General features: G+C 41.2%; 1 protein-coding gene across 2 annotated transcripts in view; it reads right to left on the reverse strand.

The window, feature by feature from the left end:
- The window catches only part of cers5 (ceramide synthase 5), a 123,442-nt gene extending 111,669 nt beyond the window's left edge, over positions 1 to 11,773 (reverse strand). Inside the window, exon 1 of one of the 2 annotated variants that reach the window (XM_059955824.1) lies at positions 10,833 to 11,773. In XM_059955824.1, the coding sequence (XP_059811807.1) occupies positions 10,833 to 11,002 (170 nt within the window). In that variant the 5' untranslated portion in view covers positions 11,003 to 11,773. The remainder of the gene's footprint in view (positions 1 to 10,832) is intronic. The other variant, XM_059955825.1, reaches the window with a different exon arrangement.
- Positions 11,774 to 16,250: the final 4,477 nt, after the last annotated feature.

The following is a 16,250-nucleotide window of genomic DNA, read 5'->3' on the forward strand; positions in this document are numbered from 1 at the left end:
AAGAGGATGGCTCTGCTCTTCTCCAAATAATGTCTTGGATCTAGTACAGGTCTGTGGTTGGAGCTATGATAACCAGGACAATGTAGTCATAAAGAGCTCTTGGAACACTGGCCTTCATAAATCAAAGTATTGAGTACAAGAGTTGGGATGTAATGTTGAAGCTGTACAAGATGTTGGTGAGGCCATATTTGGAGTACTGCATACAGTTCTGGTCTCTACCTACAGGAAATACATTATAGGGAAAAGTTGAACAGGTTAGGACTTAATTCCCTGGAGTGGAGGAGAATGAGGGAAGATCTTAAAGAGGAATACAAAATTATGAGGTATAGATAGGGAGAATGCACACAAGCATTTTCCCCTCAGGTTAGGTGAGACTAGAACTCAAGGTCATTGGTTTCAGGTGAAAGATAAAATATTTTAAGGGGAACCTGAGGGGGAACTTCTTCAGGGGGTGTTCCAGTGTGGAATGAGCTGCCAGTAGAAATGGTAGATGCAAGTCCAATTGTAACATTTGTTTTGATATGTACATGGATTAGAGTGATATGGAGAGCTATGGTCCAGCTAGATGGCTCTAGGCAGAAGATCATATTGGAACAGACTAAGTGGGCCAAAGGGCCTGTTTCTGTGCTGTATTGCTCTATAATTCCTTTGATGAGAATTATCTGATCAAGAGATGCTAAACTGATGGCTCTTTATTCTCCAAATTAAAAAAAAAATTGGGGTGATCAGTTTCAAGTTCCTGGGTATCAATATCTTTGAGAATCTATTCTGGGCCCAACATATTGCTGCAATTACAAAGACACGACAGCAACTATACTTCATTAAGAGTTTGATGGAGTATTGGTAGGATATCACAGACCCTCAAATTTCTACAGATAGAATGCTCTCCACAGTACAACTGGTTGCATCACCGTCTGGTATGGAGAGGCCACAGCACAGGATCGGAAAAGCTGCAGAACATTTTAAACTCTGCCATTCATCATGTATGTTAGCCTCCCCAGCATCCAGGACATCTTCACAAGGCATCATCCATCATTAAGGACCCCCCATTGCCCAGGACATGTCCTCTTGTCATTGCTACCATGGTGAAGGCAGTAGATGAGCCTGAAGACCCACACATCCAATGTTTCAGGAACAGCTTCTTCCCCTCTTCCACCCGATTTCTGAATGGGCATTGAACCCAAGAACATTTCCATAATATTTTCCTTCTTTTTGCACTACTTATTTTTTCCATATACACTTAATGTAATACAAATAATAAACCTATAAATTACAATATCCTGCTGTCACAAAAACAACAAATTTTAATGACCTATGCTGTGATATTAAACCAGATTCTGAGATATAAAGATTCTGAAGTGGTATACAAGAGGGTGGATGTTGAAACATTTTCAGAAACAAACAAGAGGATGTTGTTTCAAGTTTATGTGAGAATGCTGTTCTTGGACTACAATTCAGCATTCAACACCATAATTCCCTCCAGGCTCGACAAGAAGCTCAGAGACCTCGGCTTTCACCCTGCCTGGACTTCCTGACAGATCACCAGCAGGTGCTAAGAGTGGGCTCTTTCACCTCTGCCCTTCAACACAGGTGGCCCTCATGGCTGTATCTTAAGTCCCCCCTCCTTTACTCTCTGTATCCATGACTGTATCACCACCCACAGCACCAATCTGCTAATTAAATTTACTGATGACACTACACTGATTGGCCTCATCTCAAATAATAATGAGGCAGCCTACAGAGAAGAAGTCATCACCCTGACACAGTGGTGTCAAGAAAACAACCTCTCCCTCAACGTCACAAAAACAAAGGAGTTGGTTGTGGACTACAGGAGGAATGGAGACCTGTTAACCCCTATTGACATCAATGGATCTGGGGTTGAGAGGGTGAACAGCTTCAAGTTCCTTGGCACCGAGGATCTCGCGTGGTCTATACACACCAGCTGTGTGGTGAAAAACAGCACCACAGCCATCTGAGTCGAAAGAATAAGTTTGGTCTGGGCTCCCCCCAAATCATAAAAACTTCTACAGGGGGATGGCTGAGAGCATCCTGACTGGCTACATCACTGCCTGGTATGGGAACTGTACTTCCCTCAATCACGGGACTCTGCAGAGAGTGGTGCAGACAGCCCAGCGCATCTGTAGATGTGAACTTCCCACTATTCAGGACATTTACGGAGACAGGTGTGTAAAAAGGGCCCGAATGATCATTGGGGACCCGAGTCACCCCAAACACAAACTGTTCCCAGCTTCTACCATCTGGGAAACTGTACCACAGCATAAAAGCCAGGACCAACAGGCTCCAGGACAGCTTCTTCCACCAGGCCATCAGACTGATTAACTCATGCTGATACAACTGTATTTCTATGTTGTATTGACTGTCCTGTTGTACATAATATTTATTATAAATTACTACAAATTGCACATTTAGACAGAGCTATAACAAAGATTTTTACTCATGTATGTGAAGGATGCAAGTAAATTCAAGAGGCATCAAAACAGAAGTAGTTCAAAATTTCTTCTCATAGAGGGTGGTCAGTTTCTGGAGTTCTCTGCCCCAGTAGGTGGTGAATGATCAGGGAATTGAGGACACGAGGTTAAGTATAGCATTAGATTGTTTCACAATTCCAACTCCAAGCAACCCACTTCCCCTATCAGAAATAACTGGGAGGTGCACCTTAGGTTTTAGACTGCTTTGCATCTCTTCTAACCACAATCATGCCCGAATATCAAACCAGAGAGCATCATCAATACAACTGCAATCCAATTGTCCTGCTAGCAACCAAGCTCAACCCACCTTTAAAGAAAAGACTACTTTCAAGGGAGTATTAAAAAGGGAGTATTAAAAAACAAAGGACTTACAAAAGAAAGGTGGGTAGAACTACACCAAGTAAAATAATGTTTTTCAGCTCATTATTATACAAATAATTTAATATTGCCATATCAGTTTTGGTACAAATACAAAAGTTGAGTTTCATATGGCCAAGCCTGTTAATTCCTCAAAAGCATGCATCAATTAACTTCATTGTGATAATACCTAACCCATGTTTCATGCCCTGGGGCCAAAATTTATCCCTCAAGTCAACCATCACTTAAAGGCAGACGATTACCTGCTCATAATCCCATCTGCAGGAGCTTGCTGACTACAAATTGGGTGCATTGGATACACTGCAATAGTACTTCATTATTGCTTGGAACGTTTCAAGCCACCATAGTAAAGCAAGTCCCATTTCAAAGTTACAAACTTTTCAAAGAGTTGTATCATCCTGTACACACTTGCTCCACGTTCTCATTGTAGCCTTTCTTGAACTTGCTGGTGTGGGACTTCAGGCTTCTATCCCTCTTGCCCGATGGAAGCTGGGAGATGGTGGGGATCTTTCATGGATGGTGCCTTCTGAAGCAGTGCCTCCTGTAGATTATTCCAAAGATGGGTATGTATTGGGTCAAGTTCACTATTCTCTGCAGCTTCTTACATTTCTCTACATCCAACCTACCACAGCAGACCATAATGCAACCAGTCAGGATACTTTCCGCAACAAATCTATGGCAATTTGTCAGGTGTTCAGTGACATAACAAAATGTCTTCTTCCAATCTATTGCTCCAATTTTTAAATACAAAATGATCCTCACTTGCAGTGTCTGCCTTGTCTAGAGCCTTTACCAGGTTTTCAGGACAGTATATGAGCACATTGCCTGCTCAGTATCAAACTTCTGCAGTTGGCTCCAGGACAGAAATCAGAATGTCACCCACCACAGTAGATTGAGCAAATCTCAGAAATTAAGATTTCCCCTTAACACCTTTTCTGCTATCACATTCTCTTCAATAGTTCAATCCCTCCAGCCCAGTACTCTGCCTCCTCATACCTAGCCTTTGTACTTGGATATGGTGATATGGGGGTGGGGGAAGACAAGACAAATATATAGGCAGGAGTACAAACTCATTGCTCCCACTCCACCTTTTTGTTCCCCATTATCTCTGCCTCAAAGGCCCGTGATAAACCTTCAGTGACACTCAGCCAGTGATATCCCACCTAATAACCACATTCTCCAATTCTCTCCTTTTATGCTCCTCCCCCTCATTCAGACCCAATGTCTTGGCTACTGATACTCAAGCATTCAGAATAAAAGATGTTCAAGTGTTCAGTAAATCAAACTGTAAAGCACACCGATTAGGCTCCTAACAAGTATGGAATTTCTGACCTCTTCCAGTTATCCAAATCTCAATGATCAACATGAAGGCATCCCATGCATTACAGCCACTTGGAAAAATGTTATTTTTACACAGCCCAATGGGAGCTTTCTGGGTATTGTGTGGAGGGAAAAAAAAGATAAGCTTTACACAGACAACAAAGCAAATTCCAAACTACAAGGATTTGAGCTCTGTTTTCTCTTCTGCAACCCTCCCCCAAGGAGTCTGGAATATTGGCTGAAAGATATGACATCACTGCCGAAACCAGTAACAGAAACAGAACAAAGAACTCAATCTGGCAGCTTTAGGATTTTAGTGGTGCCAGACAGACAGATTTGCTGGACTATTGATTACTTTCATAAATAACAAAATATACATTTCATTTTGTTTTGGAAAATGTTACACAGCTGTTTGATAATATTCCAGCGAGCACAAGTTTAAAGGGAGCCAGAAATACATAAGGACTCACAACACCAGCTCTGGTATAAAATGACCCATGTTGCTGGCTACTAGGGTCTTAGATACCAACACCGGCTCTGGTGACACACCTGGCCCACAATTCAGACCCCAACCATACTGTGGACCTGTGTCTGGCTGCATGCTCTGCTTGCATTCTAGACCCCTGGCTCACATTTTGGACTAGTGTGCTGGACTGAATTTGCCTTATGAAAATTTAAGGATCACTTCAGCCATCACTGTTCATTCTGATATTGCACTACCCCAATGCACTGCAGTGAAGTGATCTGTATGGATAATATGCAGTTTTTCCACTGTACCCCAATACATCTGACAATAATAAACCAACTTAATTTTATTAAAGTTTTCAAAAGTATTTTTGGGAGTAAATCTGAACTTTAAAATAACACTTATGAAACTACATGAGTACATATAATAACCTCAATAATTTAGTCTCTTCACATTTTCAGCACGGAAGCTGGCTGAGAATCTTGAGGCTACAAGAGACTAATTAAACTGAAACTGTCATTCCATTAACAAATGGTAACCGGCATTACAGTGGTCTAATAAAGTGTCGCTGTGGCTGCATGCAAGCAGTCTACTGAGGAAACACTCAGCTCATGGGCTTACTGCCTTCCTTCTGACACATACGGAATCACCTTTAGAGCAGTGCTCTTAGAATTTTTTTTTAAATGACAAACCCAATACTCAAAGCAGGCACCCGTTTGCAAGTCCTACCCCTACAGCCCAATGGAAAGTTGCCAAGCACACAAATCCCCAGGTAATGAAAACAATGTTCAAAGTACTGAAAGCAATTATTATACATGTATAGAAGATCAAAGCAAGGTAAAAGCTTGAGCTAACTTTTTTTAAAAAAAACTCACCATCCCCGAAAGGGAACTATAAGAAAAATGTTGACTGCCTGATACAAAGGTAAACTTTAGCGACTGCATCAGTTGCCTGTGAAGCAGAGTTTTGGACTTTGATCTTGCAATGTTAACTCTGGTCATCCTGGGAACCAAAAATATCTTTCTCTTCATAGCAAATAAAGGTAATCAAAACACATATTGGCCCACCTTTATCAACATCAAGCTTCAGGAACTTCTGCATTCTTTCTAGCATCTGAATATCAAAAATATATTCCCTGGTTCCTTTAGCCACTAACCTTTCTTTGGCCATATAGCCATTGCAATAGACTCTTCCAATTCCTTGTCTTATCTGACTCAGTGCATAGAGTCCAAGATTCAATTTCAGTGTTTTCTTTTGCAACAATCCAATCAAATCTCTCAGCTAATGCTCATCTCAGAAATAATAGCCTAGACTGCTAAATACCACCTTAGTAACTTAAACCACTACTACAATGATATGCTTGGAACAGAATTGCAAACCAAGTACAATGCAGAAAAAGACAGGATCCACCGATACAACACCTTGCAACCTAATATAGACGTGCAGCTAAATAAGGCTCCAACTGATGTACTATATTTGAGGCATTTCCAAATGCAGGCAATGCATTTGATATTTACATTTTAAAAATATCACTAAATATTTACTTGTTCAACAATACAATGTTCCAGATCTGATTACCTTCTGTATTTGCAATCCTTCAAAATAGGAAAGTGATAACCCAGCTCCTCTGTACTGTTGATAACAGTTCAGGGAAATTACAGTGGAACACAACTAATTCTTTACTTTCCTTTAGATATTATAAAACACTAAGTTACTGTGATAATTACAAGGCTGTTGAACTGTTACCCTTGCCTTTTACATGACAATATGGTACACTTATTATTGCTCTATCCTGATTACAACACTTGAAAACATAGCTCATGCACCATTTACGATTGTTTTTTTTCATTTTTCCTCCATTAAAAAGTATTTTCTTTGCTCAACTGTCTCCCCCCTACCCCCAAACCCAACTGGCCTGGGCAATTTACAATTTCCTCAACAGGTCACAGCCAGACTGACAGATTCCAACCCTTCTTGCAGCTTGTACAAATCAAGCTTATCAGAGAATCATCAGCCACTATTCAACAGCACTAATTCTTTGCTGCAATTCACAATTTAAGTCAGAGTCAGTCATACAAACCAGCCCTTTAGCCCACTATGTTGATGCCAACCTTCACCTTTCTATACCAATCCCACATGCCCACATTAGGACTGCATCCTACTATGCCTTGTCTAAGTGTCTGAGCACTTAGAAATAGCAATAGCATCGAATTCCACCACTACAATTAAAGTGCTTCAATCCAGCAATACCCTGGTCAATCTCCTCTGTGCTCCCCCTAGTTCAACTACATCCTTCCTATAGTGCAGCAACCAGAAACGTGGTCTATCGGTATGTTGCAACTTTACAAAACAACACCCAACTCAAGTTATATGCCCCTACCTATGAAGGGGAACATGCAATAACAGTGTCTTCACCACTCCAACCAGTGTTGCCATTTTCAACATAATGTTACATTCTCCATTTAAAAACATCCTGTTTGTGGGTCAAGATGAAATTCAGGCTAAAAGTATTGTTTCATCACTTGTTTTTGACCTTAAAAGAAAATTTGTTGGTCTCTTCAATATTTCCCACACAACTTGCATACACTCTAATCCAATTCCAAGGATGAATAGATCTTCTTAAATTGTCAAAAAGATTACACCTTCCTTTTCTAGAATTTAGAAGTGATCCTAACAGACTATACAAGGCATGAAAGATCTTGACAGGGAGGAGGATATGCTCTCATACTGGAGTCTAGATGAGGGGACATAATAGCATGATGAAGTGGGTCAGCCCATGAAGCCCTAAAGGAGGAAGTAATTTTTTGAAGACCAACTCTCCTAAGAATCTCAATCAAAAGACCTTCAGTGCCAAGGAGACACAGAGGAGTCAAGGGTTATCAAGTCAAAGAAGGTGGAACTGAGAGTAGGATCAATTCAGGCATGATCTTTTGGAAGGCAGAGTAGCCCAGTGAGGTGTATGGCTGGCTTCTGCTAGCACTTCTGATGCTCACTCCTGCTGAAACAAAGATCTCCAGCAATAGACAAGAAACATTTTGTTGTTGGGCATGGAGCTTAGGATTTTAGGTTGGGTACACAGTGAGATAGGCAATTCAGAACCATCTTTCAAGAACAATTCTCAATTCACTTTCAATTTTAAATGATGCTACAATTATACAATTCCACATACTACTACCAGCCAGCAAGTCTAGAAAGGGTGGTTATCCATCTTTTGAATGTACTCACCCAGCTTTAGAAAGGTGGCTAGAGGGCAATCAGATCACTAGGTGAAACGACAAGCCACTGAAGAGGCATGAAAAGACAATGAATACTTCATGTTTCAGTCATCTGACTATCTCATAATAAATATATGAAAACCATCAGCCTCAGTGGAGTCGCAGTGGACTCAGTCACCTGTCAAATGTGGGACTGTGCTCGCACAACTTTGAAACGGGGTGATTAATTTGGAATATTACACAATTGCTGAACCAATTGTTCTCATGGCAATGCTGAAGAGACAAAACAAAAACAAATGTCAGAGCTCAGAACAATTTTAGTGCATGCCAATAATGGGATTCCCTCAATGACTCGTGAATGTTTTGATGAGATTTGGATCCCACTCACTACACACAAATCTTAGGCAAGCTTAGACTAACAGATACTTTAATTATGGGAACATTTCAGCAAGTGCAGTTAGGGAGCATGCAAAGTGGGGAGGGGGATGGGTTGGAGGAGAGTATGGAAGAGGAGATTGGAGCCAGCAAGTGTTATCAATCACTTCGGTAACCAGATATCTGACCCATAGCCAAGATAAGTAAATATTTGAGGGTGAAGGGCAGGGAGGGGTCCTTGGTGGAATTGGAAAGTGCCCTCCCAGCTCAGGGCTCTCATTCTAAACACTAGCATGCCTCTAAAAATACCAATTTTATGTGGTAGAATAAACAAATGGTTAAAAAAAACGTATGGCAAGTGTTGGTAAACAGTCCAAACAGAGCTGGCAGATCTAGTTCCCCCTTTACACCACCCACAAATTTGAGGTGTAAATTTCATCAGCTATAGGTGGATCTTAAAATGTCTCCGAACAGCTTGAGTAACAATCCCATTATTCAGTAAAGTTCCAGAATTTAGATCAAACTGCAGAATATAAAAACCTTGTATCCATTAAGCATCAGTGTTGGGCTGCAGTGATCAAATTATACCAGGTCACTTCATCCAAGAATATACTCCCTACATGGCTCACAGAATGTCACCTCCCAAAAGTGGAATTTACACAGTAAGCATATATTTAATTCCAGGTTTCTGTTATTGAAAACACAACCACTCAAATCACATCTACCATCTCTTCCATTCCTCTTCTGATATAGTAAGCAATTGAATCTTGGAAGTCATTACAGCCAGCAGTGAGAGGGAGGGTGGGGATAGTGGAAGATTACTGAATAGTGATCGAAAAAAAAATCAGTAATCCATGACAAGTATTTCCAAAATTTTCCCCTAGCCCAAGGATAATCAAAGATAAAAATGCAATGTTCACTATAGTATTGATAACTTTGTACAATGAAGTACTCAAATCCACACTTCCAATGTGCATGGCTCAATAAATACCATAGTGGGTACTTCACCTGTTCAACAAGTCACCACGTTAGACAGTCATGATCACAATAGGAAATCTGCTTAGAATTGTCAGCAAACATCAGAAGATTTAAAAACAATACTACAGAAGAGCATTGTAGCTTGAATAACGAACTTCTGAAATATCCCAATATTTAAAAAGGAACAATAAAGCTGCAGTCAAATAGTACATTACATCATAAATTGCTGAGAACCTCTTCAGCCACAGTACAGTGAATCTGTTACCACAGATGGCCATGAAGGCCAAATCATTTGGTATATTTAAAGCAGAGGTTGATAGGCTCTTTATTAGTAAGGGTGTCAAAGGTTATGGGAGAAGGCAGGAGAATGGGGTTGATAAGGATAATAGTTCAGCCATGATTGAATGGTGAAGCAGACTCATTGGGCCAAACAGCCTAATTCTACTCCTATGTCTTATGGTCTGACAGCATCTGTACTAACAGAAATAGAGTGAACATCACAGGTAGATGACCTTTCATTACAACAGTTCTGCTTCTCACTCTACAGCTGCCTACTCACTGAGTGCTTCCAGCATTTTCTGTTTTCATTTCAGATTTCCAGCACCTACAGCTTTTGCTTTCAAAAACCTTTACATGTCATTCTTCTTTATCTTCTACTTGTAAGCTCTCCAAAATAAAGGAAATTTGGAGAATGCACTGCACAAAAAAAAACTTTGCACATTGAAATGCAGGTGGAGAGTACCTTTCACCTCACCAACTTCTAGGATTCTCTATGGCTACTCAAAGTGAAGACAGAACATTCCAGATGGCATAGGGAACCAAGGCCATGCATCAGGAGCACATGGAGACCCTGCTTAAGTACACCACCTCAAACCCCTCCTTCCCTGTCAACCGATACCCACTCAATCTGTGAGTCCAGGTTTTCATAACAGTCTCCTTGAGTGGGACTGCCCAAGAAGCATGGAACAGCACTTCTCACATCTTCAGCGTGCAAGCACTTACTGAGGAAGACACTGTTCAGACAAACGGTAACCTGCAGACCAGTACGAGTCCACTGATTTCCCCAGCTTTGGTCAGAGGGATACATTCCTGATCACATCACTTCAGGATTTGCTCCTTCACCAATTATCAGTTAACCAGAATGGATCAGAGTTCTCCGATAAACCCACCCAAAGGAACACAAAATAAAAATCAATTTGGGATATCAACTACACTTTATTCAGATATTTTATTAATACAATAAATAAAGGCAGATACAGTCACTCATTTCTAGGTTAGGCATTTACCAAAACACACTGACGAATGCTCAAGTCAGTCACCAACCACACTTCTCTCCCGACCCACTCGCCGACAGATCACTCCAATGATCGACAGCGGCGGAGCATCAATGGGAAACGCGGATGCCCCATGCAGCTGACAACGGAATCAAACAGCAGACCAATCAACGCCCCTGACGCGACTTTCTCCCCGCCCATCGGAGGTGGGGGCGGGACCATGAGCCCGCTCCAACAGCATGGGGCTACGAACTCGGATTGATGGCGGTACCTTGTCACTCAATCACGGTTGGTTTCCCCAACTTTCTCCTCCTCCCCTCAATCCCTTCCCCCTCACCTTTCGAACGCCAGGCGGACGAGGAAAATGCCGATTGCCAGCGGGAAAGCGAAGTACAAATCAGCGGCCTGAGGATATTCGGCGCCATCCGTGTTCTTGAGGTCGGCCCAAGTGACGTTGTGAGGGAGCCAGAACCTCTCGTTCCAAAACCAGGCTGAGAAGCCGACCATGTTTGAGACAAGTTCGGGCTCCTCTTCTTTCTCCCACTCCGTCTCCCGAGCGGGGCGGTGCAGAACCGTTTAATAACCACTAGCTGACGTCACCCAGAAGGGGCCCAGCCCTTTTCAACGAACGTCATCCACACGAAAAGATGCCTTGTGGCGCTGCATTAAAAATGTAATGGAGCTTTCCCACTCCCGCTTGATGTAGCTCACCGGAAACTGTTACTGAGACCCCTGCAATATATGAAGTGTCTTTTATCAAGTCAGTCTGTCGGGTATCTTGCACTGGTCCTTCTTGGTGCTTCACTTAAATATGAGCATCTCAATAACCTTTCAAACCCCAAAGAAGTAGAAGTTGGCAGTCTGAAATGAAAACACGGAAAAATCTGGGATACTCGGCACGTCAGGCACCATCTGTGAGAAAAAGAAATAACGGTTCAGATCCGAGTGTTGCTTCTTTACATGACCCATTACCATTTATTTCGGCCTTCAACCCATCGTAGTTCGGATGAAGCATCATTTACTGGTTCTCTTTCCACAAATGTTGCCTGCCCTGTTGAGCGCTTTTCTCTTTTTTAAGTAAAATTCCAGTCTTAATTTGTCATTTATCGCCGCTAGCCACATTGTATAAAATGTTCAAAAGAACCGCTGATCTATGGACTGAAAATATGCGCTGGTAGTTCTTCTGTTTAGTAATTTTGTACTGGTACTGTACTAGTACCAGTAAATTTGTACTGGAGCTTGTGATCTTCTAATTTCGAGGAAAAAGTGTATTTATATTCACAAAATTAAATTATACTCAATTTAAAAATGTAATGGAGCTTTCATTTATGTAAAATATTGTATGATTTTCAGGATTTTCCATGCTAGTGGAAAAAGTTTTCATGACTACCAGAGTTAACTGGAATTCAACTAATTTAAAGTAGTATGACCAACCTCTGTATCCTCTCCAAAATCCTTGAATGTATTGTCACTTCTGGAATCACATACAGTACCTTTCATTACAGCAGTTCCATATATGAATATCTCTAATTGGACATTAATCCCACAGCAACAGGGAAACAGCCCCCTTCAGATCCACAAGTTACATAGTCTGTAATTTCATAAACTGTCTCTTCTCATTCATATCAGCATGCCTGCAGTCTTTGTCACTGTTCAAGAAAGAAAGGAAATTCATTTCCAAAAAGCTGCTTAGTATCCAGTATTGATACCAAGTGCAATAGAAATATTCTAGCAAATCCCACTTTCCACTGCTCTGTCTTGTGCCTCATTAGGTACAACACAAGTGCTCATTTGTATTTCTGTGCATGCAACCCTGTTACCTGTGATCTATGCCCCCCAATATGCAACCCTGTTACCTGTGATCTATGCCCCCCAATATGCAACCCTGTTACCTGTGATCTGTGCCCCCCCTAATAACAGCTTTTCTACTAACAAATATTGTAGTTCCTTCCTTTTCACCTAATGTTGACCTCTGATAATTTTATGCAGCTCAAGTAAATTTCACTTCAGCCTTTTCTGTTCTAAAGGAAACAAACCCAGCTTAGGAAATCTTTCCTCAAAGATAAAATTCTCCAGCCCATGTCTTTGTAAATCTCTTTGATGCTATCACATCCTGTCTGTAATGTGGTGAGCACAACTTATAATACTCCAACTGTAGTCTGAATAACATTGTGTACAATTTGAGCATAACATCTCAGCTCTTAAATCCAGTACTAGAAAAAATGGTGTATATCTTATTATCTATCAGCTCTGCTAACTTCAGTAACCGGTGGGCAGGGCATTCACTCCCTCTGATTCTCCACACTTCTCATTTTCCTACCACTTATGTCCTAACTGTCTGTCCATCTCCAATGCATCAACTCACAAAAGTAATCACATTGTGCTAATGCCTCTCCTTCTGTTGCAGTTTAGTGTGGCTGCCTTCACCTTTTACATATTCAGTTGTAGCCAACATGAGCATCATAAACCTCTAACGATCTATGTGGTGATTATTTCCACACATATGACAATGAACTTCCATGTCCTGTCCTCTGTACACTTGAGGACATCCAAATCCAGTATCCTAAAGTACCAACTTCGTGTTGCCCATCACCCTGTCCTCACTCATCTATATTTGCTCCCATTTGATGATGCTCCTCTGAAGCCCATGGGTATGTGTTGTCATAATAGACCTAGAGTTGAGATTTTTGATTGGAGAAAGGCTAACTTTGAGGAGATGCAAAGGGATTTAGAGAGAGTGGATTGGGTAAAGTTGTTTTATGGGAAGGATGCAATAGAGAAATGGAGGTCATTTAAGGGTGAAATTATGAGGGTACAGAATCTTTTGTTCCTGTTAGGTTGAAAGGAAAGGTTAAAGGTTTGAAAGCACCATGGTTTTCAAGGGATATTAGAAATTTGGTTCGGAAAAAGAGGGATGTCTACAATAGATATAGGCAGCATGGAGTTAAGGAATTGCTCGAGGAATATAAAGAATGTAAAAGGAATCTTAAGAAAGAGATTAGAAAAGCTAAAAGAAGATACGAGGTTGGTTTGGCAAATAAGGTGAAAGTAAATCTGAAAGGTTTCTACAGTTATATTAAAAGCAAGAGGATAGTGAGGGATAAAATTGGCCCCTTAGAGAATCAGAGTGGTCAGCTATGTGTGGAGCCGAGGGAGATGGGGGAGATTTTGAACGATTTCTTCTCTTTTCACTTTTCACTAATTCACTAAGGAGAAGGATATTGAATTGTGTAAGGTGTGGAAAACAAGTAAGGAAGTTATGGAACCTATGACAATTAAAGAGGCGCTTTTAAGAAATTTAAAAGTGGATAAATCTCCGGGTCCTGACAGGATATTCCCCAGGACCTTGAGGGAAGTTTGTGTAGAAATAGCAGGAGCTCTGACGGAGATCTTTAAGATGTCATTAGAAACGGGGATTGGTGTATTGCTCATGTGGTTCCATTGTTTAAAAAGGGTTCCAGAAGTAAGCCTAGCAATTATAGACCTGTCAGTTTGACATCAGTGGTGGGTAAATTAATGGAAAGTATTCTTAGAGATAGTATTAATAATTATCTGGATAGACAGGATCTGATTAGGAGTAGCCAGCATGGATTTGTGCGTGGAAGGTCATGTTTGACAAACATTATTGAATTTTTTGAAGAAGTTACGAGGAATGTTGACGAGGGTAAGGCAGTGGATGTAGTCTATATGGACTTCAGCAAGGCCTTTGACAAAGTTCCACATGGAAGGTTAGTTAAGAAGGTTCAGTCGTTAGGTATTAATGCTGGAGTAATAAAATGGATTCAGCAGTGGCTAGATGGGAGATGCCAGAGAGTAATGGTGGATAATTGTTTATCGGGATGGAGGCCGGTGACTAGCGGGGTGCCTCAGGGATCTGTTTTGGGCCCAATGTTGTTTGTAATATACATAAATGATCTGGATGATGGGGTGGTAAATTGGATTAGTAAGTATGCTGATGATACTAAGGTAGGAGGTGTTGTGGATAATGAGGTGGGTTTTCAAAGCTTGCAGGGAGATTTATGCCGGTTAGAAGAATGGGTTGAACGTTGGCAGATGGAGTTTAATGCTGAGAAGTGTGAGGTTCTACATTTTGGCAGGAATAATCCAAATAGAACATACAGGGTAAATGGTAGGGCATTGAGGAATGCAGTGGAACAGAGAGATCTAGGAATAACAGTGCATAGTTCCCTGAAGGTGGAGTCTCATGTAGATAGGGTGGTGAAGAAGGCTTTTGGATCGCTGGCCTTTATAAATCAAAGCATTGAGTACAGAAGTTGGGATGTAATGTTAAAATTGTACAAGGCATTGGTAAGGCCAAATTTGGAATATTGTGTACAGTTCTGGTCACCGAATTATAGGAAAGATATCAATAAATTAGAGAGAGTGCAGAGACGATTTACTAGGATGTTACCTGGGTTTCAGCACTTAAGTTACAGAGAAAGGTTGAACAAGTTAGGTCTCTATTCATTGGAGCGTAGAAGGTTGAGGGGGGATTTGATCGAGGTATTTAAAATTTTGAGAGGGATAGATGGAGTTGACGTGAATAGGCTGTTTCCATTGAGAGTAGGGGAGATTCAAACGAGAGGACATGATTTGAGAGTTAGGGGGCAGAAGTTTAAGGGAAACTCGAGGGGGTATTTCTTTACTCAGAGAGTGATAGCTGTGTGGAATGAGCTTCCTGTAGAAGTAGTAGAGGCCAGTTCAGTTGTGTCATTTAAGGTAAAATTGGATAGGTATATGGACAGGAAAGGAGTGGAGGGTTATGGGCTGAGTGCGGGTAGGTGGGACTAGGTGAGATTAAGAGTTCGGCACGGACTAGGAGGGCCGAGATGGCCTGTTTCCATGCTGTGATTGCTATATGGTTATAATAAAGATGCTTTACAAAATTTGATTATTGTGCTATCTGTCATCTAGTCCTAAATTAGCTGAAATTTCCTCCAATTAAATTTTTAAAAAGCAAGCTGTTAATCTTTGTTTTTTTTTACCACAAATTCCACCTTTATAGTTACCAATTCCACCCCCATCATTGTTTATTGTCTTGGGGTAGTCTTTGGCTTCTGTTTCCACAGGATAAAGGATAATTTAGCTTCCACTTCAGTTTTGTGGGTTCTGAGGTGACTGCTGAAGCCATTGTGAGAGCTATACACACAAAACTCAGCATGTCAGGCACCATCTATGGAGGGAAATAAACAGTTTTGGGCTGCAGCCCTTCATCAGGACAAAGAGCTGCAGTTTCTTCCACAGAAAGGGCAGCAAGTGCCTGAGGGTAGTTTGTGAGGCAATGTGCTCCTTCCACCAATTGTGCAGGGCTGCTGTCTTCCGCTGATGCATGGACTCAGTGCTTCCATCACTATCTTGAAAGCACCCTTTCCATGTCATTGGCTAGGGATTCCAAGAAGTCAGTGGAAATATCCATTTTTTCCAAGGAGAATTTGAATACATCCTTGTATTATTTCCTCTGTCAGTCCGATAATCCCTTCCTTTGGCAGAGCTCAGAATAAATACCTCTAATCTGCTGTGTGACTGGTCCAGTTAGTTTCTCGTGAATGGTGAATTCAACATTGAGTCTACCACATAGAATGTCAGAGAGAGGTGGTCACACTCAACCTTGTCAGATATTAGAATTACCTGGTACTTTTATGGTGCAGATCATACTTGCTACTTATCAGTCCTTGCTAAAATGTTGTCTAGGTCTTGTTGCATGCTGAAATAGTCTGGTTCATTTACTGAGAAATTATGAATGGAATATTAGAAA

Source organism: Hypanus sabinus, chromosome X1, assembly GCF_030144855.1.
Source record: "Hypanus sabinus isolate sHypSab1 chromosome X1, sHypSab1.hap1, whole genome shotgun sequence".
NCBI classification, from domain to species: domain Eukaryota; kingdom Metazoa; phylum Chordata; class Chondrichthyes; order Myliobatiformes; family Dasyatidae; genus Hypanus; species Hypanus sabinus.